Here is a 27,512-nt window from a genome sequence, read left to right on the forward strand (position 1 = left end):
TTATAAAATAAAGATAAACAAGCATAAAAAAGGATAAACAAGTTAGAGAGAAAAAGATGTCAATCTCTTTATTCATATATTTCTCATATGTGTACCATACAATATTACAAAGTCTCTATTTATAAGTCATAAATTGTAAATGAAAAACCATCTAAATTAATTACAAGAATAAATGAAAAAAATAATTCCAATAGTAGTGGGATATGAATTCCAATAGTAGTGGGGATAGTGGAGAATGAATGTTGGGAGTTATGGACATCCACATTAATATTTTATTCATAACAAATAGATCATTTAAAAAAAAAAAGTATAATTGAGGCCCAAACAACCCTTGGGCAGAAAAATATTAGAACATTTTAACGGGTTTACGAACCGTTTGCTCATCATGCCAATTGTCTTTAGAGGATTAATTTTGCCCGCCTGTGTACCCGTGCCCGAGCCCGGGTATAGGTCGGGTACACGGGTACGGGCAAAAAACGGGCTGGACTCAATTTTTTGGGCAAATACTCGACCATACCCGGACCGACCATACTCGTACCTGACCATACCCGTACCCGGTGTGCCCGTGATGCTACAGTAATTTCAAATTTAAAAAAAAAAATTGAATCCGGTGATCGTTGTTTTCCATATGTTCTTTTTTTCCTTTTCAAATTATTTGTTAAAAAAAAAATGGAGAATGGGGTTTCCTTGATTTTTCATTTGAATTTTGGAGAACAATACATAATTTCGAAATTGAGAGTATTCATTCAATTAAACCGTGATATTAAATTATGTGAGAAATATTACAAATCCTTCTACAGAATTTTATTTGTGAACAAAACACAAAACATTTTATTTAATATTTGGTAGGGGTGCGCCAGCCAATGCAATAGTGCAACGCAAAGGCGACACGTAAAAGTCCCGATAGCAAGCTATCGTGCCGGACTCTACCCCAAAAAAAATAAATTTAATATCGTTGTGAGCACATGCCCACATATCAGATATTAAATATGGGCCGCTTCAATTTAGTAAATTTAGGAACTGAAGTGTCTGGTGAATTTCAGGATCAGATCACAATTACGTTGAATGTTTGATCCGTTTTCAAATTCGTACGAACAATTTATAATTAAATCCACAGCGTAAATCTTTATTGATTGTACGAATTTTGATGCAGACCCAACGGTTCCGATCAGATATTGGTTGAGATCTAACGTTCTTTTGCTAAGAATGGAGATGGGAGGTTTCAATTGGTTCTAATTTTTAAACCATTGTTCACAAATGGAAAGCGCTACCACCTATTAATTAAATATCATTATGAATTTATGATCTCTGGAATTTCTTACCATATTAATTGTAGAAATATGTTTGATTCAAGAAATAATTACTAATTATTTTTTCTGGACATATTGTATTCTTTTTATATATAAAGTTGATAAATATTTTAAAGCGCACTCAGATTTACTTGCTTACAAAATATAAAATAATAGCTAACATTTTCCTTTTTTTTTCTTTCTTTTTACTATAGCAAAGTTGTTCCGACCGCCAGCAGTGTCCAACACGTGTCAGCACAGAGACACGTGTCGAATTTTTGGCTCACCAAATTTCACACACGTAAGCTCTTACCTCGTTTCTAGAGCAGTTCATCATCCATACCATGCCGCTTTGACTCAGAAACCTTCTAATTTTTCATTGTTTCTGTTACAACCCAAAAACCCTCAGATCACAAAAATGATAAATCTACTAGCATTAGGCCTTGTACTATCAACACTCACCGCAGCTGGAGTCTTGTCACCGCCGGTGAACTCACCTCACCACTCTCACAAACACCCGGCCTTCTCCGATCAAGTGCTCCGAGAAGGGCACCGGGTTATAGTACTAGAATATGAGCGCCAATTTCTGGCCGATACCGGTACCAGTACAAGTAATGGTAATGGCGAAGGCGTAGATACCGGTAAGGTGGTATTGGAGTCGACTAAGGATAAGATTTGTGATGCGTTCGGTGTGTGCAGGGATAAGTTGTCTGGTTTATTCCACCATGGCAAGGATAAGTTGTTGGAAGGTGAAGAGACAGTGAAAAAAGGTGCAAAGGATAAGGTGCTGGAAGTTAAAGATGCGGCGGAGAATAAGTTATCCCAAGTTAAGGATGTAACGGGGGATAAGTTATCCGAAGCGAAGGAGTCGGCGGAGAATAAGTTATTCCAGGCAAAGGAGGTAACCAAGGATAAATTATCCCAAACTAAGGAAGGGGTTGAGGATAAAGTGTCAGATGTTAAAGGGAAAATAGGAGATAAGTTATCCAATGCTGAGAATAAGTTATTCCAAGCAAAGGATAAGTTATCTGAAATGGGAGAAGAGGTTAAAGACAAAGCTTCTCTATTAAAGGAGGAAATAAAGGAAGCAAAGGGGAAGGCAGGGGATATAGCCGAGGAAGCGGCACAAAACCTAACTGACATTGCAAAACGTGCATGTGACGTGGCGTATGACATGGCATCCTATGTGACAAGCCCTCGAACAAGCCGTACGGTTTGGGCTGTAGCACAATTGCTAGGGTTTGCAACCGCATATGGCACATGTGTGTGGGTCACATTCATCTCGAGCCATGTGCTTGCATCGGCACTGCCTCGTCAGCAATTCGGGATGGTACAGAGCAAGGTGTACCCGGTGTATTTTCATGTGATCACGTATGGGGTTTCGATAGCATTTCTTGCGCAACTTATCGGGAGTGGTAGAGAGAGTAAAGGGGAGAAATTGCAAGCTTATAATTTGCTTGGTTCACTCGGCATGGTGCTAGTTAACATGTTTTTCCTCGAGCCTAACGCAACGAAGGTCTGTGCTTTATAACAAATGTTATTATCTTTCTATAATTTATATAATAATTGTTATATATGATATGTCATAATTCCAATTGTAAAATCTACCAAGAGAACAATGCAAAAAAAAAAAAAAATGTTAAAAGAGTAAATAGTTAGCTTGTGCAGAATTGAAAACAACGCCCTTATAATATTTGGAAAGAAGTGTAAAAATGCGAGAGCATATGCATCGACAAATGTCAAATCAGTAATTGATTAGAGGTCGGCATCGGTAATTTTCAATTTTTTGCCAAGGGAATAATGCTTTGCACATTGTTCTTTAAAATAATGCATTTATAATTTTTTGGAAAGAAGTATAAAAATCGTAGCATACGGGCCTTCAAATTGCAAATCGGTAATTTTAAATTTTTGCTAGGGGAATGAAAGTTCTGCACGATTGTTCTTTAAATTTCGTGACAGATTATGTTTGAGAGGATGAAGGCAGAGAAAGAAGAAGGCAGGGGACACGACATATCTGATATGGTGGAACCGATGACGCCTGCAACTGCAGCTACTGTAACTGGACTTCCAGAATCTGTAACTACTACAACCACCACTACTGCCGCCTCACCAGTCGGGTCTTTTGGTACTGCAAAATCCACTTCTCAAACTGAAAAGCACAATGAAGAGATGGGTGCAGAGAATAACCTTAGGAGACTTAGTATCAGGCTTACAAGGTGGAATAATTATTCTTCTTTAGTTAATGTGCTTACTCTAATGGCGCTGACATGGCACCTTGTCCATCTGGCAAAACTGATGTCTTGCTGCCAGTAATGTTCTGTCTTTTTGTTTTTGTTAATTTTTTGCTTTTAGGCCTGTTAGCTTTAAGTTTGCCTGACATGTATTTTGTATGTGCCTTGTAGTGTTGTGTTAGTGCTCTGTATTGTTATCTTTTATGTGGTTTTTTGTTTTGTTTAAAATCAAATGTGTTCAGATAATCAAACACAGGCACACAGCTCAGGAGAAGAAATGAGCTTTAATTGACGGAAAAGGATTTTACTTGAAACAAAATTTGCAATGCTGATGACAATTATATAATCAATAATACAAGTAAATGGAAGTCTGTTCAAATTATGGTAGTCAACAAACTTTCTTTTTATTATTGAAGTGAGGTAAATTCCTCACCAGTTTCCATTAGAAAGCAGAAACTATATATCAAGTATTACAAACCGGTACCAGAGATGCGAGCCGATAGAATTACGAGCTGTAGCATCTCAAACTAACATTTGCAATTTGTCACAAATCAATAACACACAGAACAAACTCCCTGAATCTCCCTCCCTCATTTTTACTGATCAAGCTTAATATTACAAACCAGGTTTTTTCTATCTTGATTATTAACAGAGACGCACCTCTGTTATTATATTTTTTTTTTGACAAAAGTGGGTAACCCCCACCTGTTTCTCATAGAAACAAAATGTCGCAGTTATACAAAAATCAACGAGGTCAACCTCATTGTGCAAGATAACCATACTATCAAATATTCGCAGAGGCAATATTACAAAACCAACTACTAAAACAACCAATTAAGCAACTTCTAGAAATGACAAAGATAAACTAAAAAGTTAAGCATCAAAATAGACAGAGTTGTAATCCAAAAGAGAGCCTCCATTTATTCTTGTATCAAATGAGGAGGAGGCCATGTGGTGAGATTCAACCCTGTCTATCAGGTATGCTGAGGGATCCATTTCCTCTATAGTATCTGGCATGATTCATCTTATGCCAGATACTATAGAGGAGGACCACAGCCAAGATACAGAGGAAGGAGAACCTCTGTTATTATATCTATGCTAGAAAGAAAAAAAACAGCAACAATCATTCAGATATAGTAAATAAATATCGACTACCTATACATAGTTAAACATAACAAATACAAAAGATAGTGATAAATGCAAATCTTCTGGAAATCTCTCTCTGAATCTTTGCGTATCAGCTTGCCAAATCCAACACAATTTCGGCCTCAGAAGAGCTATATTATTACAAAACAAATTTCCCAAAAGAAACGTAGTAGTCCTACCAGTTAACTATTCTACTATAGCATTACAACAAAAAGGGAAGAATCAGGGATGGAATTTTGATTTGCTACACACGTAGCATTACAACAACAAAAAAAAAAAGGCATCCCAATTTTTTTTTTTTCTCCAGAAGGTGAAAATCACAATTGCATAGCATAATACTAATGGATCTTCAATACGCACTATATCCTGATCACATCATGGATTGGTCTACATTAACAAAAGTACAAAACAAATAAAACTCATCAAAAAAAGTCTTGATGCATGAAATCAGAACCAAATTAGAACACCATTTGAATTTTTTGTTTTGGGAAATTACAGTCCCATATAAATTTTTAAAATAATTAATTTTTCCGTAAAAATACCATAACATCTAATACCCTCACTAAAATTTAACATTCTTTCTTTTATCCTTTTAATTATTTAATATTTATTTAATTTTTTTGAAAATTAAATTGACTAATATGTCCTTTTAAAAACTGACCAGTGCAGGTTCTATATGTGGTATTATAATTATCTCCTAGTTTTGTAAATGCATGCAATGATGATGTTTAATTAGCCAAATATCATGCAAAGAATATAGAACATGAGAACAAATAAAAGCGAAGAATAAAAAGGAAGCAAAAAGAAAGAAAGAAACAAACAAAGCAGAGATAAAAAGAGAGGAATTGCTTGTTACCTATTGCAAGAAGGGCAAAAGTGTCCGTCTCAAATCATTCAATGTCTCTGTACTGTATGTGTTGAATCTTGTTCCAGTCTGAACCATTTGGAAGACACCTTTCCCTTAACACTGGGCAACCTTTTATACTAATCTTTTTGACCGAACCTGGCAGTTCCGGCAACCTCGATATTTCTGGGCAGTATTTGAAATGGATTGCCTCAAGGGTAGAAAAACCACTCAAAGTTATTGGAAGGTTCTTTGATTTGCATTTATAAAATACAAGTGTCTTGATAGATCGGAGGTGATTAGATTCTTCAAATGATATCTCTTCTTCATCACATTGTTCTATCCCCAAAAAACTTGGAGGATCAAAATTTTGGGATGATAAAAGCTTGTTCATCATCTCTAAATTGCTGATCCACAGTGTTTTGCAACCTTGCCAAGACTGTAGAACAGATTCTACATCAAGATATGGAAGATGAACTAAAGTAAGAGAGCTAATGTGAGGACGTGATTCTAAGCCATGAATAGAGAAGTGGCTGCGGCTGTTGATAAGCATCACTTCTTTGAGTAAGGAAAGCGGAGGAAATGACAGGGATCTTGGGAGAAGGCAATTGTAAATTGCAACACGTTTGAGGTACCGAAGATTTCCATTGAAAATATCCCGAGTAACTTTGCAACTTTTAATGGTTAAGGACTGCAGAGTGGGGGGCAAATTACTGTCCATCTCCAAACACCAAGAGGAATCTAGTAGAAAGCTCTGAAGAAGAGGGAGTGCATGCAGACCACCGAGTGAGCTTAGATACCAGCAATTTGTGATCTCTAGAACAAGGAGGCTTGTCAGAGACTTTAGGACTTGTGCGGGTGGAAGTGTGGTAATTGTCATGATGCCCGTTAGGTATAGTTCGTCAAGAGTTACCATTCCTATCAGGCAATTCAACAACGCTCCATCAGATACACAACAATACGCAAGATCAAGGATGCGAAGCCTGGTGGGTAATTTCAATTTATTTGTTCGAGTGTTGCATCTAAAAATAAAGTCCATTCTTTGTTGATGACAACTCCACCAAGCTCTATTTACATTTTTAAGGTGTTCTGGTGCATTACCCCGTGCAATGCTTTCTATAATACTAAATTGCTTTGCACAGTTTACCTTTGAGCCTGTTCGCTCAAAGCTTTTGAGTTCATCATCAAGTACTTCTTTCAAACCATCAACACGCCATTGCAAAAATCGATTTTCCTTTATGCTTTGGTTTTCATTTACTTGAAGCTCATTTTCATATACAAAAATCAAACTCGAGCAACTAACGATTGATAACATAGCAAGGTTTTCTGGAAAAGTGGACAATTCTCTCAAAGCCCCGCATTTACTGATTTTTAACCTAGTAAGGTTCTCTGGAAAAGTAGACAATGCTCTCAAAGCTCTGCATTTACTGATTTTTAACCTAGTAAGGTTCTCTGGAAAAGTGGACAATTCTCTCAAAGCCCCGCATTTACTGATTTTCAACCTAGTAAGGTTCTCTGGAAAAGTAGGCAATGCTCTCAAAGCTCCGCATTTACTGATTTTTAACCTAGTAAGGTTTTTTGGAAAAATGGACAATGCGTTCAAAGCCCTGCATTTACTGATTTTTAACCTAGTAAGGTTCTCTGGAAAAGTAGACAATGCTCTCAAAGCTCCTAAATTTTTAAGAACAAATTGGGAGCAATGGCGGAATTGATGAAAACTTTGGGGAAGATCTGTCAGAGCATTACAATTGAAAAACCTAACATCTCGAATATACTTCATATAGGAACCTTCCTCCAACCAGGTTGGATTACATGTCGAGCTCCTATACCCATCAATTATAAGACACTCTAGGTTTGCTGGAGGTTGCAGCGCCTCAATTATTTCCAAGTCGTTTTCAACAATTTCTGAGCCATTTTCAGCTGACTTAGTCCACACCAACTCCAGACTTTTAAGTTTGGATTTATTAACTAGGCTCGCCTGACCGGCTTCATTCTTATCTCTGACATTCTCTAGATTTACAATTCTTAGAGAACCACGAATCTCTTTCAAAGGTTCCAGTTGTTGCAGCTCAAATCCTTTCTCTTTGCTCACATGAAATTCATTTAAACTTTGAAGTGAAGTTAATTTGCCTAGGTAAGGTACTGGAGGTAAGGTCTTGACTTGACTACCATCACTGTTATACTGTTTAATGCATCGCAGCTTGATGAAGTTTGTCAACTTTGTTGGAAGGGTCTTTATAGATCAGGGTAACCTTACAAATTGAAGATGGTAGAGCTGCCATACTGAATCCGGCAATTTTTTAATTGAACTCCTCCCAAAATTTACAAACCGTAGGTTCCTTAAATCTCCTATAGCTCTTGGCAGTGTGTTATAGCCCATAGACTGCACCTCTAATACTCTCAAGTTTCTAAAATTCGTAGATATCTCTTCAATGATTTCACTAATGTCATCAATAAATGGGTTTCCCAAGATGAAGGTACGCAAGTTACTTAAATTACGTATACTATAAACATTTTCTTTTAGATTTTCATTGTTAACTTCAAGCCATATATGCTGCACAGTTGAAGGGATTTCTCTCTCAGTTTTTGTTACCCTAAAACAATCTCCAAAAGAGAGCTCTTCTGCAAGATCGTGAAAGAGATCATGCATGACATACTTATTATCCACCAAGTGAAAAATAGAGTTGGCTTTCATTATTTCAAAGTATTCTGAACCTATATCTTCAACACTTCTATTATCATTTGAGGGCTGGATAAAATCAAGTGCCACCCAATAAGGTACCACATTATTGCTAAATATTATACCTTTGGGGAAAACACTACAAAATAAGAAGCACCGTTGTAATTGTACATCGAGGCGGCGAAAGCTCCATAGCAAAATCTCCATAATGTTGCTCAAGTTGACATTTGCTAGAGTAGCTTGCCAAAACCTGATATTTGGCTGTTGACGTAGCTGGTTACCAACAACCTTAGCTGCCAAAGGCAATTTATTCATTTTTTCAGCAATCTGATCCACAATATCACTCAACTCATTCTACTTTTGTGGATTGTTGATTAGCAAACCATCAATTGCACGATATCTTAAAAGTGATTTGAAATCATCAGGCGCTAGATCGCTCAACTGAATAAGTTTCTCAGGCTGTAAATCAATAGGAAATGACCATGATGAGCGACTAGTTACCATAATTTTGCATGTTCCTCCTCGAGAATGAAATGGTTTTAAGAGGTTCTCCCATTGATTCTCTCTCACTGCTCCATCATTATTATCATACCAAACATTATCTAGTACGACCATGACCTTGATGTTTTCAGGTAATGTTTCTACGAGTTCTTCTTGTAGTTTACTTAAATTGTTTAGATTGTGGGGCTTTCCTGAGGCGAACTCAATCATCTCCTTTATGTGCTCAATGATATCCATGTTTTGGGATAAGGAGAGCCACATTCTGACACCAAAGTATTTTTTCACCCTTTCATCGTTATAAACGTATTGTGCAAGCGTAGTCTTACCAGCACCTCCCATGCCAGTTACCGCAATAACCGAGTAACTCTTTGTTGAACTACTACAGCCTCCTTGCTCATCCAACAGAAATTTAATTATCTCTTCATATTCTCCATTACGACCAAAAACTTTGTCAGCATTACCAGGGAGTGACGTGGTGACAAAAGGGTTGTCACCGGCATTCTGTGTGCTTTGGGTGCTTTCTGTGCTCAGTAACCCACGTAAAATTTTGGCTTCTGCTGCAACTTCCTTGAGTTTCTTCAGTCGTTTCAACAATTTTCTCTTTTGAGCAGACAATAGGGAAGCTTTTTTTACAATAGGTTTGATAATAGGTTTAGAGGAGAGACACACCAACCGTTTCTTGCCCTCTCCTTGGGCCTTGCGTTTGAGGCGCTCGTATTCAAGGTCGTGGAGGATAGGTTCGGCATCTAAATAAGCATTCTTCAGGCGGGCCAGCCACCCGGAAAACTGGGCCCTGGAGGGGCTGTGTTCCGCTGCTTCGATGGTGCGCTGAATCTGTGGCTGGAGAATCGTCTCCAAATCTTCGAGCTCTTTCGTGATGTTGCTCCCCAGGTAGGAGCTGCTCTTGTTCACAAGCTTGGTTATGACCGGACATGCCACCCACCCTAGCCCAGCAATTACTGCTGCTTCTGCCATGGTTAATAAAGCAAGTGGTTTTTTGGATATCGGAAATGGAGTGTGGAGAGAGAGAGAGAGAGAGAGACCAAGGATACAATTCAATTAATTGTTAGGATAAGCAATTGATGATCAAAACCACGCCCCGTCCCCGTCTCCTCTCCAATAATTCGTACCACTTGACTACTTGAGTCTTTGATCAATTAAAGGCATCTATCTTTTATGTAGTCAAAGTCGTTACCCAACTAGTTACAGATCGCGTGTCAGTACAGATGCATCATATTTGTCAGTATGTTACACAAATTCAACACGTTACCATTACAAGGAATACATGTATGTCTTGACATCTTGCACACATTACTATCAACTTGCACACATTATTATCAACAAGCGCAATTACATATTATATATAACTGCATTTAGGAAATTACAACTCATATTATTTTCTGTGATGCATTGTTTTGTTTGTCAGACAGTGATCCTGTATGTGGAAAATAAATAAAAACATGGGAAAAGGGAAAAAAAGGATAAGCAAAATGTGTTCAGATTGTCAATATAGAGCTCGGTAGATAGCGTCCATAGCTTTTTTTTTTTTTCCAAAAATTATATCCTATATTTCTACTTATTATTAACATTATTTGAAATCTATTAATAAGTAATACTAAATTGATTAAAAAAAATTATAATATTTATATTGAACTATTACAAAGTTCAAATTGCTATTTAAATTATAATATCCTATATTAAACTATATATTTTTTCTATTCAAAATATTAACATTATTTGAAATCTATTAATAAGTAATACTAAATTGATTAAAAAAATTATAATATTTATATTGAACTATTACAAAGTTCAAATTGCTATTTAAATTATAATATCCTATATTAAACTATATATTTTTTTCTATTCAAAATAACTTGAGCATCGTAACATAAACTATATATTTTTTTTATTCAAAATATCCCAACTACCACATATATTAAGTATCATTTTAATACTCCATATTCATATCTTTAAATTTATCAGACATCATTATCTGTGTCAATATTCAAATTTTGCTACTCCATATTCAAATCAGTCATTCTTAAGATTCATCAAACATATCATAATCTGAGTCAATATTTAATTTTGCTACTCCATATTCAAATCAGTCATTATTTAGATTTGTCAGACACATCATTATCTGAGTCAATATCAATAGAAAATTCAACAGGTTAAATTAAAAGCAAAAAAACAATCATCTTAAAAAAAATTAGCCCATAAAATAAAATTTCAATTTAAACCTTTAAATAAAAAATCTATGTAACATAGTGGGCACTATTCCCCGCTATAGGATTCATAATTGAGTTAACACACTTTTAACCCACATTTTAAGGTCCGAAAATGCTATAGAGCACTATTTAAAACACGGCTAAATATTGTGACCTTCATGATTCAAAATATCATGTTTCGTTGTGGCACTATGTTGATCAACAAACTACTTGCAACAAATCAATTTGGTATCTCAATGGATAATTCACAAGATAAGTGAGGCAAAATGGTGTCCCATTCTAGGTTTGTTTATCTAGTTTTGGTCTTCACACACCACACGGTTTTCCTTTTTATTTCCCCTTAGGGTTTCCCACAAGCCCATGAAATTGAGCACATGAAAAGCACAGTAAAAAAAATAATGAGTGTTAAAAGGAAAGATCATGCTAATAAATTCTGATTTACTACAACTAAAAGACTAAGACATCCCAATTCTTTTCCTCCAGAAATGAAAATCACATCATATTCTTTGCATAAGCATAATACAAATGGATCTTCAATCCTTGACAATGGTACGCAATATTCTGACATCATGGATTGGCCTACATTAACCAAAAAAGAAAAACTCATTAAACGCGCACTAACCGACCAAAAAAAGATGCATGGCATCAGAAACAATTTGAATACGATTTGGATTCTTTTGCTGTTTACTGTACCATTAAAACTCATTTACCCTTTTATTGATGACCATAAGTTTAGGACTAACAATGCATGAAGGAATGAACTAAGTTTAATCCTCAAGATGTCAAAATATCTCCTAAACTATGCCAATATAACTACTTCATTGATATCCAGAAAAAAAAAAAAAGTCATAGAAAAATCTGTTCCTACAGAAGTAAAACAATCCTCCACACTGCTTCCTTATTGTTTAGGAACTATGCCCAAAATACTCCTCACTGTTGCTCTCTCAACAAAAAGGAGGAAAGGGACAGTGCAGGTTCTGATCTTTTTTCAAAAATATTAGAATAACTATGGGCATTTGGTGATAATATTCCATGCTTGAGGCTCCACTGCTATGTGATATTTTAAGGTTTCATAAAGAAAAGTGACATTTAGTACAGTTTGCACATAAAGCAAAAAATTAACGTACCGGTCATTCTTGTCAGTTTGAACACTGCCGAGACGCTTCACAATCTCCATACCTCTGCACACCCTTCCAAAAATTGTATGTTTTCCTGTAGTTTGTATAATCATTAAATAGTCGATTCCAGTACCAATTTTGTCAAGAAAATACCAGTATCATATTAAACAAAGATCTATATTGGTGTGATACAGTTCCAGTTTTGGATGTCAGTATCACACCAATCAGAATAACATCAGTCAATATCGGTACAGCAGTACCGTACTGGTATCTACAGAATTTTATTTTTGAAGTCAATTTTGGGTCCACTCAAGTATTCATGGTTTATTTAAAGTTTAGTTCAGAAGTTAAGGTTTAGGGTTTAGGGTTTAATTCAGAAGTTAGGTTTTGAAGTGACAACTTGTTTTACACATACCATCAAGGGATTGGCAAGGAGCAAGAGTAATAAAGAACTGGCTTCCGTTGGTATTGGGACCCGCATTTGCCATTGATAAGATGCCAGCACCAGTGTGCTTCAGATCCCGAGTAATTTCGTCCTCAAATTTTGCTCTAGAATTCAAATAAATAATAAAATCAAGAACAAAAATGTTATTAGCATAAGCAATTTCATTTTTAAAAAAGTTGATGACAACAATTGAAAGATAAATAACAAAATTTTGACTTTTGCTGGTGCATACCCATAAATGGATTCTCCACCTCTTCCTGTACCAGTAGGATCTCCACCTTGCACTATAAAATCCTGTAACACATAAAAAGAAACAAAATCATTTTAAAAATAGAAATGAGAAAAAAAATGTTAAAAAGGTAGAAACAGAATAAGAGAAAAGAAGATACTTTGATGATGCGATGAAATTTGACACTGTCATAATAGCCTCTTCTAGAAAGCTCTACAAAATTCCTGCATGTCTTTGGCGCATGCTTGTAATACATCTACAATTATAACAAATAGAAGAAAATCAGTAAAAAATCCCAACCAAGGATGGCAACAAGTTAACAGCACTATTAAACCCTAGATCAACGGAGAGAGAGAGAGAGAGGTGGAAGAGGGGGAGTATGGTAAGAAAAACCTCAATGGTGACGGGGCCCATGGAGGTATCCAGTGTGACCTCAGGTGGGCCGCCATCGGCGTTTGTCGACATGCTTTCGACTGGAAGAGAGACACTGGAGAAGAACGAGATGTAGACTGGAAATAAGAAAAAAGACCCGAGGAGGCAAATATCAGGAACTGTGGAAGCTACTGGACATTTCCAGTAATTCTTACGAGGTCACTTACTTTGCAGTATTACATATTGCCCCCCTAAAGTTTAGTTTAATCTCAATTGAACCACTCAATTTCGTTTACTTCCAAGCATAGTGCAAATAATTATTCGGATTCGATTTGGTGGGATCAATAGTTTATGATTCGGAAATAATTTGAATGTAATATGAAAATGATTCGAAATTATTCGGATCGGAGATCTCAGTCCCACAAGAGATTAAAAAAAAAGATTGTTCAGGAAAAAATCACGAATAATTTGATTAAAGTTCAGTCAATCAAATAATCCGCGTTCGATTTGTCATAAAAAAAATACCAATTATTTGTGAATAATTCGAAAATTTTATAATGAAAAGATGATGATGACTGTATTGCCATGTGGACAGTATTTTTTTTTTTAATTGAAACCGGAAAATATTCTTGCCGATGTGAGAAATTTTTTTACTGACACGGTCTTTTATTTTTTTCACGGTGACACCGACTATTGAAGATGGATATTGATCGGATACTGACTAAATAACTATGTTGCATGGATACGGGTACGGGTATCGTGTCGGATACGACACGGGCTGACACGGGTACGGCGATACGGTAATTCTCAAAAATAGAGGATACGACACGGGTATTATATATTTATTATTTTAATTATATTATTAATTCAACACACATGTTATAAATAAAAAATAAAAATTGCCATGTAATATGCACACACTTCATAACAGCACCTATGATTTTGAGATAGTATGAAAACATACGAAACTAATTTCATCACAAGTTCATATGATTTCTAGAGAATTTTAACAAGTGTTGTTATGAACTTGTGATGAAATTAGTTTCGTATGTTTTCATACTATCTCAAAATCATAGGTGCTGTTATGAAGTGTGTGCATATTACATGGCAATTTTTTTTTTACTTATAACATGAGTGTTGAATTAATAATATAATTAAAATAATAAATATATAATACCCGTGTCGTATCCTCTATTTTTGAGAATTACCGTGTCACCGTACCCGTATCCATGCAACATAGAGATATTCATATTTCAGAAAAAAATGTATCTAGATCCGAGTAAAGCTTTAAAAATAAAAATAGTATACAATTCCGCTAGAAAAATATACTTATCTGCCAAATATTTGAATTTGTACAATTCGGCTAAATACCGAAATTTTTATAAATACCAAAAAAATATATAAAATTACGGAATCTACCCATTGTTTGAATGAAATTCGAAAAATTTTCCGGTCAATGGATTCCTGGACTCAAAACAATATATCCGGTTAACCATTCACCGGAAAGTTGTATTTTTTTTTAAAAACATATCCGGTTGGAAAGTTGTATTTTTTTTTTTTTTTAAAAACATAATTTTTTTTTATTTTTGTATTGAAATATTATAAATGTTGAATATATTTCTTTAAAAATAGATGAAATACAATATAATTTGATTTATCAGAAAGACTGTAACAAATAACCCGGATCAATATTTTTCAGGCCGGATTTTTCGTGGCTGTAAGAAAAATTAATATATTTCTTTATGTGTTATTGAAAAAAAATAAAAATGCTTAGATTCTGAGTTATTGATCCCTGTTCAAAAGTCACTTCTATGTAATCTAGAAAATATTGTGATCCTTCTAGGACATTTAATTTATAAAAAGTTGTATCTATTTTGAGAATTCTTTTTGAATAACAATTATTAAATAACTTAAAGTTTTTATTTTTTTCCAAAAATAGATACAACTTTTCATAAAATATGATCCATTTACATCTCTACCGAAAATTGTTAGTTTGTGAACAAATATAACAAGATTATCTAATTAGAATGAGTTAAAGATTTATTACTTATATAAGTACACAAAATTTATCAATTAGCTTGATAATTTTAAATATTTCAATTTTTTTATGAAACACGTCATCAATTTTTGATTTTTTTCGTATGATTTATGAAAAGTCATCATATTTATTTATGTGATAAATACTTAGAAGCTAAATATACAAAGGTTGGGTATTTTGAATCTGATTTATTTATAGTAGTCAGCTTATAAAATTTATCGGTAACTAATTAAAAAAAAGTTGAGACTACCCACATTCTTTTGACTTTGTGAGTTTTATAAATATGGAATTTGTTCCGAAAAAATAATTAACAATAACAACAATCTAAATATAAAATATAAGAAAATCTGACTTAGTTGTTTATTTTTTACTTTCCCAATAGCTGAGGCAAATAAAGTCAGTTGGGATAAAGAGACTTTTTTTTTTTTTTTTATATGTTGATATAGAAGCAGCAGTCTTAAAGAACACTTTATGTGCGTTTGGATGAATCAAGGAATAGCTCGGAATAGCAGTTATTTTTGAGTTCGGAAGATCTGCTAACCCAATATTTTATAGGAATAACAGAATAGCAGCTAACCCGAGCTATTCCTTTGTTGAGAATAACGTTTTTTTTTTCACCCAAACGTGTTGTGTTGATAATAGCTTGCCAGAAATAGCAGCTATTCCTGGGTTAGCGCTATTCCTGTGTCACCCAAACGTAAAAGAAGTTTCTTAATTAATAATAAGGTAAACTAGAATTTTATTTAAAAAATTAATAATAACCAATATAATATACATACTAAGGGTGTGCTCTAGACGGGGTGACACACAGGAAGCGGAAGGGGATATTCATTGTGCAGAGGTGACGCTCGTCAAGTTATAGCTTACCAAAGAGAAGAATTGGAGAGGAGATGAAGGGAAAGAAAAAGGGGATAAACACTGTTCGAAGGTGATGCTCATGTGTAGAGTTTTGATGAAAATGTTCATCTCAAATTAAGATGTAGGTTTTATTGTGTTGAGGGGAGCCGGATTTTACCTCCTTCCACTTCCTGTGTGCTACAAGCACACCCTAATGGGAAAATTTGACAAAAGAGAATGGTTAGAATATACTCATTACCACTTCTGTAGGCAAGAAGAAACAATTGATCATTTGTAAACCAATTTGGTTTTGATTAGATGATTGTCAGAATTTTATTAGTGAATGACAATATATACAGGACATAATGGACTTTGCAAACAAATTATCTAACAGGACTTAAAACAAACTTTTTTAATTGCTTTCAGTGCACTTGTATAGATGATCTAGAAACAAAGAAATAATATGTGTTTTGACAGAATCATGTCACTACTACAAAAATGGTAATTGTACACTGCACATTGTACACGGATTTGATAATTTTACCTAAAAACCGTGGATAAATTGTAATTTTTTGGAAGCCCGAAATATCTGTGGGATCTCTACACGGATGTTTATTAAAGAATCAGTGTAGAAAGCCTTGAGAGAGCTACACGGACGTTTATTAGGAACTGTACACGGATTATTATTTAAATAACAGTGTAGAAAGCCTTGAGAGAGCTACACGGATATTTATTAAAGAACCGTGTAGAAAGGTGAAAATTGTACACGGTTTTTTGTTTAAATAACAGTATAGAAAGCCTTGAGAGAGCTACACGGATTTTTTACTTAAAAATCTGTGTAGAAAGGTTATTCTAGGGTTTTGATTATATAAAAGACCTTCTCCTTCCAGCAGCGCCGTTTTGATCAATTAATACTCTCTCTCTCCTTCCAGCAGTGTCATTTTGATTTCTGTGCACAAGGAGCTAGGATCTGAGATCTTTCAAGTTAATTTGTATTTCTCCTCTCTATCTTGCTAAGGTTAGTCATGTGTGTGTGTATATATATATATATATTTCTCTTTTCTGTTACTAGCTTATTATTGCTTATTTAGGTCAATTATTAATTAATGCATGCATGCTTGATTTGTTAAGATAATGTAAATAATTAGTGTAATGTGGATCATTTTTTGAAAGTGAGAAGTAAAGAAAACGTCTAAGGTCTCCATCATCAGATCTGAGGAAAACCGTTGAAGATCAGTACTAACGCTTCCGCCTAAAGATGTCTGCATTCAGAACTGTAAGATTTAAATTACTTTGCTATTTTATTTTGAATTTACGAATTCTGAATTGCTTGTGTTTTTCTAATTGCAAAACACGTCATGAATTATTAAGACTATCATTTGGTATCAGAGCCATCGTAAATTCATATAAGATGCAATAATTTTTTTTTTACGAAATTGATTTTCAATGGTTCGTATAAAAGCTATACAGATTCAACTAATTTTATATATAAATATTTTCTTATAATTTTGGATGAAAATTTTAAAGGAGAATTTTTATTCCCTATTATGTATGCACATATATGCAATATGTTGGAGATGCAATATGTTGGAGACCTTTAACCAAGAGGCATCATGTCATGGATCACATGGGAGCTCCTTTTTTGGTATGTTGGATCTAATACGCCTTAGTTTGTATGAAATTTCGGTCCAAACTAGATCATAACCAAGAGTTTTGGCAATTTGAGCCCAACTTGCTGAATTTTGGGCCAAAGCTTGATCATGTGGTTACTAAGTGGTAAGGATATAACTTTTATACAAACATTATATTGGATCCTAAGGAGTATATGTTATGTTTTATCACATGAGATTGCATGTACAAAAGACTTTGTATATATATATGTTGCATGAATTGTAATCTTCTACCTTTTCTTGTTACTAACTAATACCAAATTATAATTGTAGTATGGACCAAAGCAAAAGTGTTACACCAAGGAGTAGATCGACGATGTCAGATGTATGTGGACAAGACGGTTTCAATTTAAATTTTGTAATGCTCAATATGGATTTGTATAATTTTGTATATTTTAGTGTACATAAATTATTTATAGTGTTGTATAGTTTTGGAATTATGAGTTTAAAAGACCTCTGTTTAATGTTTCTCTGTTTTGGAATTCTAATTTTAAATGGCTAACAAAATTGGAAGCTAGCCACCAAAAAAAAAAAAAATGGGAAAAAAAGGACAATTCTACACGGACATTTAACTAAAGTCCGTGTAGAAAGGTATTTAAACATTAAAAAAAAATTGGAAAAAAAAACAATTCTACACGGACATTTAACTAAAGTCCGTGTAGAAAGGTATTTAAACATAAAAAAAAATAAGAGAGCTACACGGACATTTAGCTAAATATCCGTGTAGAAAGAGTAATCGTACACGGACATTTAGCTAAATGTCCATGTAGAAAGAGTAATCATACACGGCTGTTTATGTAATAATCCGTGTAGCTCTCGATAATCGCACACGGGTAAATATCCGTGTGTAAATATTCAAGGATTTCTACACCCTCACAAGTCCACACGGCAGGAAATCCGTGTAGCTCTCCTGTTTATGTCCGTGTACAATCACTTATTATGTAGTAGTGTGTACTAGAAATATTATAATGAATATACTAAATATTATGTTGTATTGGATAGGTATAGGTACTCTAGAAGAGACACAACAGTGAGCAGACCTTGACTAGGTGGATCCCTGAAGACAATGCATACAGAATTAAAATCTGCTGAAATTTCAACCAGATTTCAGGAACTAAAAATCCCTCTTCCTATGTCTATATCTCTCCTCTCTCCTCTTTCTCTCTCTTGAAATCTTTGAGGAGAGAGATAGACACAGGGAGAGAGATTTCTGGTTACTTAAATCCAGTTGGGATTTCAGCAGATTTGGACTCATGCATACATTCTTATACAGACCTGGGAGGGGCAGGTGGTGAATGGAAATTTTTATCTATAAAAATTATTAAATTCAGACGTACAAAAATAAAAAGAGTATCTCGTTTTCAACAAATATAGAAAGATTTGACTCATTTAGTCTGATTCAAAATATATGGATCTGACTCAATGGTCTAGATCTAAATATTATATTTTCTGAGATCATCTGTGGATCAGAGCTTAATTCTCCTCTAATCGGACGGTCCGGATCCAAACTAAAAAAAAAAAAAACATAGATCTAAATCATTGAGATTGATTCATAATATTTGGATTTGAGTTATTGAGTTTGATTCATAATATTTGAATCAGACTTAATGAATCCGATCTTTCTATATTTATTGAAAATAATATAGAAAACGAGATACTTTTTTATTTCTTTTTATTCACGTACGTCTGATTTAATTAATTGCTACGGATAAAGAAATTCCCTGGTGCAGACTTCGGATGATGAATAATATACAGCTGATGCAGTTTGGATGAAGGCTTGGGTTAGTAAGAATAGTGAGCTAATCCAAATTTGAGATAGTGAGCTAATCCAACTTTTAATTGAGTTAGTAGAATAGCATGCTAACCCACTAAAAACAAACAAAGAATAGTCCTTTTTTGCTAACCCAAACACATCCAAACATAAAATAGTAGTTCGGAATAGTAGCTAACTCGGATTAGCACTATTCTTTGCCTCATCCAAACGCAACCTGTTACAAAGAATATTATGTTTAGCGGCGTTTTAGATTTGCTGACTGTAGCTTGGATGTTTTTTTGTGAATTGTTACTTGCGTTTGTTGCATATGGATGATTGGTTTGGATACTGGCAGAGGCGGAGAGAGAAAAGGAGAATGAAGGTGAATTGATTTTCTTATTTTTAAATTTGTTATATATACGTATGATTTTAGTAAAATAGTATGCTACTGTAAAATTGATCTGGCAGAGGCGGAGAGAGAAAAGGAGAATGAAGGTGAATTGATTTTCTTATTTTTAAATTTGTTATATATACGTATGATTTTAGTAAAATAGTATGCTACTGTAAAATTGATCTCTATTCTTCATAGAAATTTTTTATATAATTAATCTTCATATGTATTTGATTTTTATAGTCTGCAAGTCTGATTCGCCGTTAAAAATAGAGTGTATATAATAAATTTATAAAAAAAAAAATTAGGTGCAGGTTGAATTGAATTTTATCCGATTCATTTTTAAAATAAATTGTGTTCTATTAATTAAAATTTAATCTGTTCTTATATAAAATAATAATTTACAATTTTTTAAATCAGATTAAATGAGTTAGCTGGATTAATCGGATTGTAATTACTCTGTCATTAGTACCCCTATAATAAGGTGAAAAGTTACCAGCTATTTCATGTTACTCCATTGAAATGTTACAAATTAAGATAAAAAAGGTTAAATCCCTAATTATTGGTTGCACAGTGTACTGAACTTATGTTTGCGGTGAGCTCTTCATGTTATTTCTACTGTAGTGGGTGGCGGTCCAATGGGCATTGGATCGAATTCGCTCCAATATCTAGTTGGAACCATCCGTTCTGCATCAAAATTCGTGCGAACATAACATAGGAAATTATAAAGTTGTACGCACGAATCTTTAATACAGATCGGATGGATTTGGAAACCGTAAAGGTCCATTAAGCAAAGAAACCCAAAAATTACTACAAACGAACGAAATAAGAAAAAAAACAAAGACATTCCATGTTCCCAATTCCCCACATCATTGACCGCCAAGTAGAGCAGACGAACAAAACCCCATCACCTCGAATCCAATCCTCTGAGGTAACAGAATATTTCTTTTTATATATGCACCGTCCGATTAGAATCTGGATCAATCCGGTCTGAGATGGAAAGCACGAGATTCAATTAATGTCGTGTGGATTATGATCGGACGGTCTGGATCTAAACAGAAATATTCTGTTACCGTAGGTGGAATGAATTCCATCACCTCTCCCTTCATCAAATCAAAACCCAATTCCATCCGATTCTCATTCCCTAATCAGAATCAGAATCGATTTCTTCTTCTTTCATGGCGATTCTCTACGCGGTGGTGGCGCGTGGGACGGTGGTGCTGGCTGAGTTCGCCGCCGTAACGGGCAACGCCGGCGCGGTGGCGCGTCGGATCCTGGAGAAACTCCCGCCCGAATCCGAATCCGACTCGAGGCTGTGTTTCTCTCAGGATCGCTACATCTTTCACGTGCTCAGATCCGATGGAATCACTTATCTTTGTATGGCCAATGATACCTTTGGAAGTATGTTCCTCTTCTTGTTTTTCTTTGTTGTTACTTTCTTTTTTAGAATTTTCCATTTTCAGTAGCTCTGTTCAATGATCTTTTGTTATCTCCAGTTATTTCAGACTGAATTGAGTTACTTTTCTGACAAACCATAAATAGTACACTAGTTATCAGTAATTACTGGTATGTAAGTCCTATTTGTTGATTTATCCATCTTTTACTGTTGGTACCAAGTGCCTGTAACTTACTAATTGGGTCTGATATCATGTGTACCAGTCAGATCCAAGGTTAACTTGATTCTTGTTTTTCATAAGTTTCTACTGGCACCATACTAGTTGATTCCGTAACTCTAACAATTGTATCATGTCAATTTATTCATATATAGGAAGAGTGCCATTTCTATACTTGGAGGATATACACATGAGGTTTATGAAGAATTATGGGAAGGTGGCACACTTGGCCTTGGCATATGCCATGAATGATGAGTTTTCTAGGGTTTTGCACCACCAAATGGAGTTCTTCTCTAGCAACCCTAGTAATGATACTCTTAACCGCCTTCGCAACGAAGTCACTGAGGCAAGTTTGTAAAATATTTCCTATTTTTCATTTTCATTTGGAAATATATATGCCATCGTAATATTGTGAGTGCCAAGATATTTCCACCAAAGGGTGTCTAGTATACATACCCCATGCTTATTCTTTCAATTTTCTTAAAATATGGTGCAATTACCTGTTTTCTAGTTGACCTCTCTTTCGTTATTTTTGAGAAGTATTATTTTGGGTAAATATGGAAAATAAAAAGAAGGATGTCAATTTGTAAAGTATCCCAACTCTTCAAAGATACATATTTCATTTCATCTTGTTTTATGAGTCTTTATTACGCTCACAAAATATTTTGAATCCTAGTGCTACAAATTGTTAGTGTACCTTTTTATACTGTACCAAACTGAAAGATACCACACAGAGCTTTACCAAACTGGCGGAAATTTTATAACTTCAAGTGGATAATTTTTTGTCTTATGAGACTTAAATTGTTATCTTCTTTTTATCCTTATTTTTTTGGTTTTACTTCTGATTAATTTCAGATACATACAATAATGGTGGAGAACATAGACAAAATTTTGGACAGAGGTGACAAAATTGCCCTTCTTGTAGACAGAACCGCCACCATGCAAGATAGTGCTTTTCATTTCAGGAAGCAGTCTAATAGACTTAGGAGATCTCTTTGGTTGAAGAATGCTAAACTTTTGTATGCACCCGCTAACCCAAACTTTGGAATTTTGATTATTTTTTTTATACTGATTTTCGAAAAGCACACTTAATAATGTCAGATGAGGAAACTCTTCTTAACTAGAATGTTAGCATGCAAACTTTTTAAAGAACTGTTTTGGATATTGAATATAGAGTGAGGCTATGGTAATATGCATATTACGAATTGACCTGTGCTATGCATATATATCTCTATTTTTAAAGTTCAAACAGTCAATCTGGATCGTGGAGCATGATCTCCATATGAAAATGTACTTGTAGACCAAATTTTACATTTTTTGGAATTTATTTACTATTTTTTTAGATAGGTAGAAAATCACTGCTCTTGGATGGTCCAGAACTTTCAAATCGTCCAAAAGTAGGTAAAAACCGACCCAATAGTAAAATAGAAGTTTGGATAGGTCAAAAAGTTACTTGATGTAAAGATTCTAGACCATCCAAAAGTAGTGATTTTCTACCTATCTAAACAAATAGTAAAAAAATTCTAAAAAAAATATCAATTTAGACTCCAAGTATATTTTCATATGGAGATCAGGTTAAGCGGTTCAAAATCAATTATTTAGACTTTGAAAATGAATATATGGATCCATAGTACGGACCAATGTGCGCTATGCATAGTAGTGTAGCCTCACTCTTTCAAATATACTACTGAAGTTCCAAGTAAACTTTAGTAACATATCAGATGTGATATGTACAGCAACCATTTGGGAGAATCATATTTGAAGAAATAAAATGAAGGCTGGTTTTCCTAAATCCACTTGAGAAGGCAAAAGAAACTTAAACAAAATTATAATTTGAAGTACGAGAGCCTTGGCTTATAAAATATGTTGTGCTTTCTTTAATCTTTGTTGCTTTTTTATTTTTCACAGAATGGTGATGACAGGTCTGATTCTTGTGCTCTTGTACTTTATAATTGCTGCATGTTGTGGTGGCCTCACACTATCAAATTGCCGATCCAAATGATTGTAATTTAAATTACATTTGTATATGTTTGATTTGTTTTGTGTAATATAGTGGTAAAACTCGTGATAGTAATAATAATAATAATTATCATTCCTTTGTGCAACTTTTTTTTCTTGGCTTTTCTGGTGTTACTTTGGAGTTGTCATATCATGACCTTTTTGCAAATTATATGATTAAATTTGTTAATGCCATTAGGTGTTCATTATTCTATGTAAAGTGTTTGACATAAAATGCTTGATGATCCAGTATTTTGTTATTCTTTTCACAAGAAAAGTGACAGTACTGGCCATTAAAAATTAACATTTATTTAGGCATTATTTGAAAGGTGGATTTTCATGGTAGTTCAATTGAATTAAACCAAAACAAGTCGATAAAGATCTTAATTTATGCTAAGAAAAAACATGTACATAATGGTACCATAGTTAACACTAATAAAACATATCTTAATGTGATTTGATAATATTTCATGGTATGCTAGTTGAATTGGTGAGTCAAGTATGAAAATTTTGGTACTGGTACAACAGATTAGTTGACAACTGCTCCTACCTTTATCTTTTAAACTGCACCACCTTTCCAACCTCTTCACCTCTCCTTAAACCTTGAACAACCCTATATATATTTACAAATTCCTTCACTGTTTCCACCATTGCATTTCAAAGTATAAACTTCCTCTCATTGCAAATCAAAACAAAATGAGCACCACTAATGAAGCCGGTGCCACTGTCATCCCAATCGAGTCAGACTCCGGCACTGCTGTGCACCGATCCGGAAAAGCACCAGCCGACCCAATTCCTCCACATATTCCTATTACTTCTGATACAGCTGCTACTGGCGCCACCGCTTCTCGAAAAACCGGCATGCCATTACTTTTGAGGAGAGGGAAAGGCGGGTGGAGGAGAGGACTCGCAGTGCTTGATTTTCTTCTGAGGGTTTTGGCTTTCGGGGCCACTCTTGCTGCTGCCATTGCAACCGGCACTTCTAATGAGACACTCTCTTTCTTCACTCAGTTCTTCCAGTTTCGTGCCAACTATGCCGATTTTCCTGCTTTCATGTACCACATCCTCACTTTTTTATTTTCTTTTAATAATTTAAAAAATAGATATGTTTTGTTCAATCATGCCAAGATGTTGCCAATTTAAAAAAAAAATTGCATGTAGGTTTTTTGTAGTGGGAAATACAGTAGCAGCAGGATACCTGGTGCTCTCTCTTCCCTTTTCAGCAGTGACAGTTATCAGGCCTAAAGCAACTGGACTACGCCTTCTCCTGCTCATATTTGACACTGTAATTAATTTTTCACATTCTTGCTTTAATTTCCGTTTTTAGGATTTTTCCAGTGATGCTTATCAAATGAAGTTCATTAGAATTACGTGTTGTTGGATAATAATGTAAATTGTTATCCTTTTCCCTGTTGTCCCAATTTTGGGTGGAATTTCTTGTATACCCCTCAAAAACCTCGAGATTACGTACCCCCTCTAAAATCCATAATATCATATTTAGCCTTCTAAATTAAAAAAACTCACAAATTGACTCGATATATTGATTTTTCTACTAAAATTCCTTTTTAAATTTATAAAGTACACATTTTACCCATTTTAAAAGTATTCATTTTTCCTCCTTAATTATGCAAACAAGGAATTAGCTGAGGTTTAATGAAATTCAACAAACGAGAACAATCATGACATCGATATTAATTAATTTATGTTTCAATTTCTAAACGAATTCAGGTGATTCTCGTTTTGACGACCGCCGCAGCCTCCTCTGCAGCTGCGATAGTCTATCTTGCACACAATGGAAACGCCAAGGCGAACTGGGTGGCCATCTGCATGCAGTTTCACGGCTTTTGTCAGCGTACCAGCGGTGCAGTTGTCGGCTCGTTTATAGCTGTTCTCATATTTGTTCTTCTTGTTATCATGTCGGCTCTTGCCATTCGAAAACATTGATGCTTTGGTGTTGCTATTAGTTTTCTTGTTATGAAATTGTTATGCTGTTGTGGTGTCGGGTGATAAATGTGTGGCTGCATTCCGAATATATGATTATGTATTAATGCTTATATATGATAAAATTAAAGTAAATTCTGTGTATTTTTTGCTTAAATCCACTGTCCTTCTCTCTGATACTGGTACTAATGTATTTCACTACACCGATACTCTTTTATCTCTGTTGAAATAAAGGTGCTTTACTGACACTGATACCAATCGGTACCAGTGCAAAAACTAATTCTGATAAATTAGTTTGGGAATTTGAACCCTTTTCGTGGAGCCTTATTGAGTTGATATTAATTCTTCTCATCCTCTAAATTTCGGTACCAATTGATACCAGCCTTTTCTTTGTTATTGGTACATTGCTCTGAATCATCCAAGGGCATAAAGAAAAGATACCAATTGGGCATCCAAAATACCGGGGTTTTTTTCTTGTTAAAAATAGTGAAGTAGTTAATTATTGGATCTTGGTTTACCTGTGTTTAACTCCAATGTATTATCCTTCGATATGTATGAGCTTGATGATGTTGGAGATGAAAAACACAAGGAGTATAGATGGGTAAATACCAGTAGCATTGGTAACCAAATATAGTTCCTGGATTGATGCAATGGTATCTCTGTCACTGGTACCGAGACTACTGAATTTATGGGTAATTAACTGCATCTATTACTTACAAAGTCGCTTTGATGGTGTTCATGTCCAGTTGAGTTGTGCTGTGTACAAGTACAACATAGAGGATGGTTATAAGAATTGAGAAGGAATATAAGATGTTGATTTGATTGAGAACTAGAAAAATCCAAAAACGGTTGGAGGGCTAATGAAAAATTAATTACTCTCATTTCATGGATGCACATTTGAATTAGGTGATTTTCACCTGTATCATTCATATTTTATATAACAATTGATCTCTTAAGATTGCATCTGATACTAAAACTTCAGTTTTTATTGGCTTCATGACAAAGGAATATGTGTTAAACTAACTTGTAACCCAGTCAAAATATATGGTTAGTTGATAGTGAAGGGTTCTTTTTTATATATCTTCTTTTGAGAGGAATACTGAGAGGTACTTGCAAATTACTGACAAGTAAGGCTGAATTTGGTTTCAAAAAATACTTCAAAAATATATTTTTTAGACAAGTTTTCTTGTTATGAAATTGTCATGTTGGTGTGTCATTGGCCATTGTTATCATATATATGATTATGAATTAATGCTTATATTTAAAAGTAGATTATTGTATTTGACATAAATAACTTGTGTGATCATCACCGTTATTGTTATCAACATTTAATTTTCTTCAAAAAAAAAATGTTATGTCTTGTTGTCAACAGTGTTGTACTTTCTAAATGTGAACAACCAATCAAATTTTATTACATTGTGAGGACATCACTCTTAACAGGAAATAATTGTTAAGGGAAAACCAAAACCAAAACCAAAACCAAAAACAAATATAAAAAGCATGATCGGCCCAAATGGTGGTCACCTGTTTCAATGCGGTCTGATCAATCTTGAAAGAACGAATTGGATCTATTAAACCCAAATTAAAATCCCCTTTAATATATCATCGTTCAAATCGGGTCTATTTATTTAGATCCAACTCCGAGGTATGATCTCTCTTTCCCTTTCGGCTCATAAAAACAGTGTTATGGATCCATTCTATTTATTTAGATCGAACGGACTGACTGGATCGAAAGAGACATAAACCGGGTTAGTTTAACAGAGTAATTTTTCCTTCATGCAGAACAAGAACCATTTGCAGCGCTGTTAATTCCATAGTCCTTACGCTGCTTGAAGCCAAAATTGCTCTGTTAAAATCTGTAGCCCCCTAGTTTTCAAGTATCTGAAAGTTTTGAGTTTGGATCTGAACCGTCCGATCAGAATTTGCATGAATTTAAATGTATCCAGTTCATTCTAACCTCAGATCGGCTGTCAGGATTTTTATCGGACGGTCCGGATCCAAACAGAATTTTTAAGTTAATTTAGGGGATTCGGACCCGTAGAGCAGGAAGGGTTTAGGGGCTACAATCGCTACATATTTTAACATAGTTTTGGCTTCATGCAGCGATCGGACTATAGAATCAAAACAGCGCTGCATATATTTCTTCCTTCGTTCCCTGCGTGAAGCCAAAACTGCTCTGTTAAAATCT

The 27,512-nt window shown here is 34.6% G+C and overlaps 6 protein-coding genes and 1 pseudogene across 8 annotated transcripts; 3 read left to right on the forward strand and 4 right to left on the reverse strand.

Annotated features, from left to right (window-relative positions):
* Positions 1-846: 846 nt before the first annotated feature.
* On the reverse strand, positions 847-984 carry LOC144566589 (U2 spliceosomal RNA; annotated as a pseudogene).
* A 681-nt stretch (positions 985-1,665) lies between these two features.
* LOC144559468 (uncharacterized) lies at positions 1,666-3,729 on the forward strand. The gene is made up of 2 exons (XM_078308496.1): positions 1,666-2,805; positions 3,249-3,729. The coding sequence occupies exons 1-2, from the start codon at positions 1,708-1,710 to the stop codon at positions 3,600-3,602; spliced, it is 1,452 nt and encodes a 483-aa protein (XP_078164622.1). The 5' UTR covers positions 1,666-1,707; the 3' UTR covers positions 3,603-3,729.
* A 375-nt stretch (positions 3,730-4,104) lies between these two features.
* On the reverse strand, positions 4,105-9,793 carry LOC144559414 (putative disease resistance protein At3g14460). 3 transcript variants are annotated; one of them, XM_078308441.1, is made up of 3 exons: positions 5,523-9,793; positions 4,600-5,053; positions 4,105-4,180 (listed from the first exon to the last, which is right to left on the reverse strand). In XM_078308441.1, exon 1 carries the CDS (start codon positions 7,288-7,290, stop codon positions 5,557-5,559), a length of 1,734 nt encoding a protein of 577 aa, XP_078164567.1. In that variant the 5' UTR covers positions 7,291-9,793; the 3' UTR covers positions 4,105-4,180; positions 4,600-5,053; positions 5,523-5,556. The 3 variants fall into 2 exon arrangements, with proteins under 3 accessions (XP_078164567.1, XP_078164562.1, XP_078164575.1); XM_078308436.1 differs by lacking the exon at positions 4,105-4,180 and having other exon boundaries at positions 4,305-5,053.
* On the reverse strand, positions 7,319-8,505 carry LOC144561464 (putative disease resistance protein At3g14460). Its single transcript, XM_078310453.1, has 3 exons — positions 7,837-8,505; positions 7,489-7,743; positions 7,319-7,333 (listed from the first exon to the last, which is right to left on the reverse strand). Exons 1-3 carry the CDS (start codon positions 8,503-8,505, stop codon positions 7,319-7,321), a joined length of 939 nt encoding a protein of 312 aa, XP_078166579.1.
* A 1,472-nt stretch (positions 9,794-11,265) lies between the features above and the next one.
* LOC144559433 (Cyclophilin-like peptidyl-prolyl cis-trans isomerase family protein) lies at positions 11,266-13,265 on the reverse strand. Its single transcript, XM_078308460.1, has 6 exons — positions 13,105-13,265; positions 12,872-12,967; positions 12,715-12,776; positions 12,453-12,586; positions 12,047-12,131; positions 11,266-11,498 (listed from the first exon to the last, which is right to left on the reverse strand). The coding sequence occupies exons 1-6, from the start codon at positions 13,174-13,176 to the stop codon at positions 11,453-11,455; spliced, it is 495 nt and encodes a 164-aa protein (XP_078164586.1). The 5' UTR covers positions 13,177-13,265; the 3' UTR covers positions 11,266-11,452.
* A 7,588-nt stretch (positions 13,266-20,853) lies between these two features.
* On the forward strand, positions 20,854-23,490 carry VAMP714 (vesicle-associated membrane protein 714). The gene is made up of 4 exons (XM_078308469.1): positions 20,854-21,173; positions 21,541-21,731; positions 22,241-22,404; positions 23,294-23,490. The coding sequence occupies exons 1-4, from the start codon at positions 20,951-20,953 to the stop codon at positions 23,385-23,387; spliced, it is 672 nt and encodes a 223-aa protein (XP_078164595.1). The 5' UTR covers positions 20,854-20,950; the 3' UTR covers positions 23,388-23,490.
* Positions 23,491-24,020: 530 nt separating this feature from the next.
* On the forward strand, positions 24,021-25,474 carry LOC144554017 (casparian strip membrane protein 1-like). Its single transcript, XM_078302585.1, has 3 exons — positions 24,021-24,438; positions 24,545-24,668; positions 25,112-25,474. The coding sequence occupies exons 1-3, from the start codon at positions 24,080-24,082 to the stop codon at positions 25,325-25,327; spliced, it is 699 nt and encodes a 232-aa protein (XP_078158711.1). The 5' UTR covers positions 24,021-24,079; the 3' UTR covers positions 25,328-25,474.
* The last annotated feature ends 2,038 nt before the right edge of the window (positions 25,475-27,512 follow it).

The sequence above is a fragment of the Carex rostrata genome, chromosome 1, assembly GCF_964058835.1.
Source record: "Carex rostrata chromosome 1, lpCarRost1.2, whole genome shotgun sequence".
Taxonomy (NCBI): Eukaryota; Viridiplantae; Streptophyta; class Magnoliopsida; order Poales; family Cyperaceae; genus Carex; species Carex rostrata.

Coding starts and splice junctions, on each gene's coding strand:
- LOC144559468 (XM_078308496.1), top strand. CDS start 1,708: ATGATAAATCTACTAGCATTAGGCCTTGTACTATCAACACTCACCGCA. Junction 2,806..3,248: donor TCGAGCCTAACGCAACGAAG/GTCTGTGCTTTA, acceptor ATTTCGTGACAG/ATTATGTTTGAGAGGATGAA.
- LOC144561464 (XM_078310453.1), bottom strand. CDS start 8,505: ATGAATAAATTGCCTTTGGCAGCTAAGGTTGTTGGTAACCAGCTACGT. Junction 7,744..7,836: donor ATTTAAGGAACCTACGGTTT/GTAAATTTTGGG, acceptor TGATCTATAAAG/ACCCTTCCAACAAAGTTGAC.
- LOC144554017 (XM_078302585.1), top strand. CDS start 24,080: ATGAGCACCACTAATGAAGCCGGTGCCACTGTCATCCCAATCGAGTCA. Junction 24,439..24,544: donor GCCGATTTTCCTGCTTTCAT/GTACCACATCCT, acceptor AATTGCATGTAG/GTTTTTTGTAGTGGGAAATA. Junction 24,669..25,111: donor TCCTGCTCATATTTGACACT/GTAATTAATTTT, acceptor AAACGAATTCAG/GTGATTCTCGTTTTGACGAC.
- VAMP714 (XM_078308469.1), top strand. CDS start 20,951: ATGGCGATTCTCTACGCGGTGGTGGCGCGTGGGACGGTGGTGCTGGCT. Junction 21,174..21,540: donor GGCCAATGATACCTTTGGAA/GTATGTTCCTCT, acceptor ATTCATATATAG/GAAGAGTGCCATTTCTATAC. Junction 22,405..23,293: donor TTGAAGAATGCTAAACTTTT/GTATGCACCCGC, acceptor TATTTTTCACAG/AATGGTGATGACAGGTCTGA.
- LOC144559433 (XM_078308460.1), bottom strand. CDS start 13,176: ATGTCGACAAACGCCGATGGCGGCCCACCTGAGGTCACACTGGATACC. Junction 12,587..12,714: donor GGTGGAGAATCCATTTATGG/GTATGCACCAGC, acceptor TTTGAATTCTAG/AGCAAAATTTGAGGACGAAA. Junction 11,499..12,046: donor CAAACTGACAAGAATGACCG/GTACGTTAATTT, acceptor TGGTTAATGTAG/GCCAATCCATGATGTCAGAA.
- LOC144559414 (XM_078308441.1), bottom strand. CDS start 7,290: ATGAAGTATATTCGAGATGTTAGGTTTTTCAATTGTAATGCTCTGACA.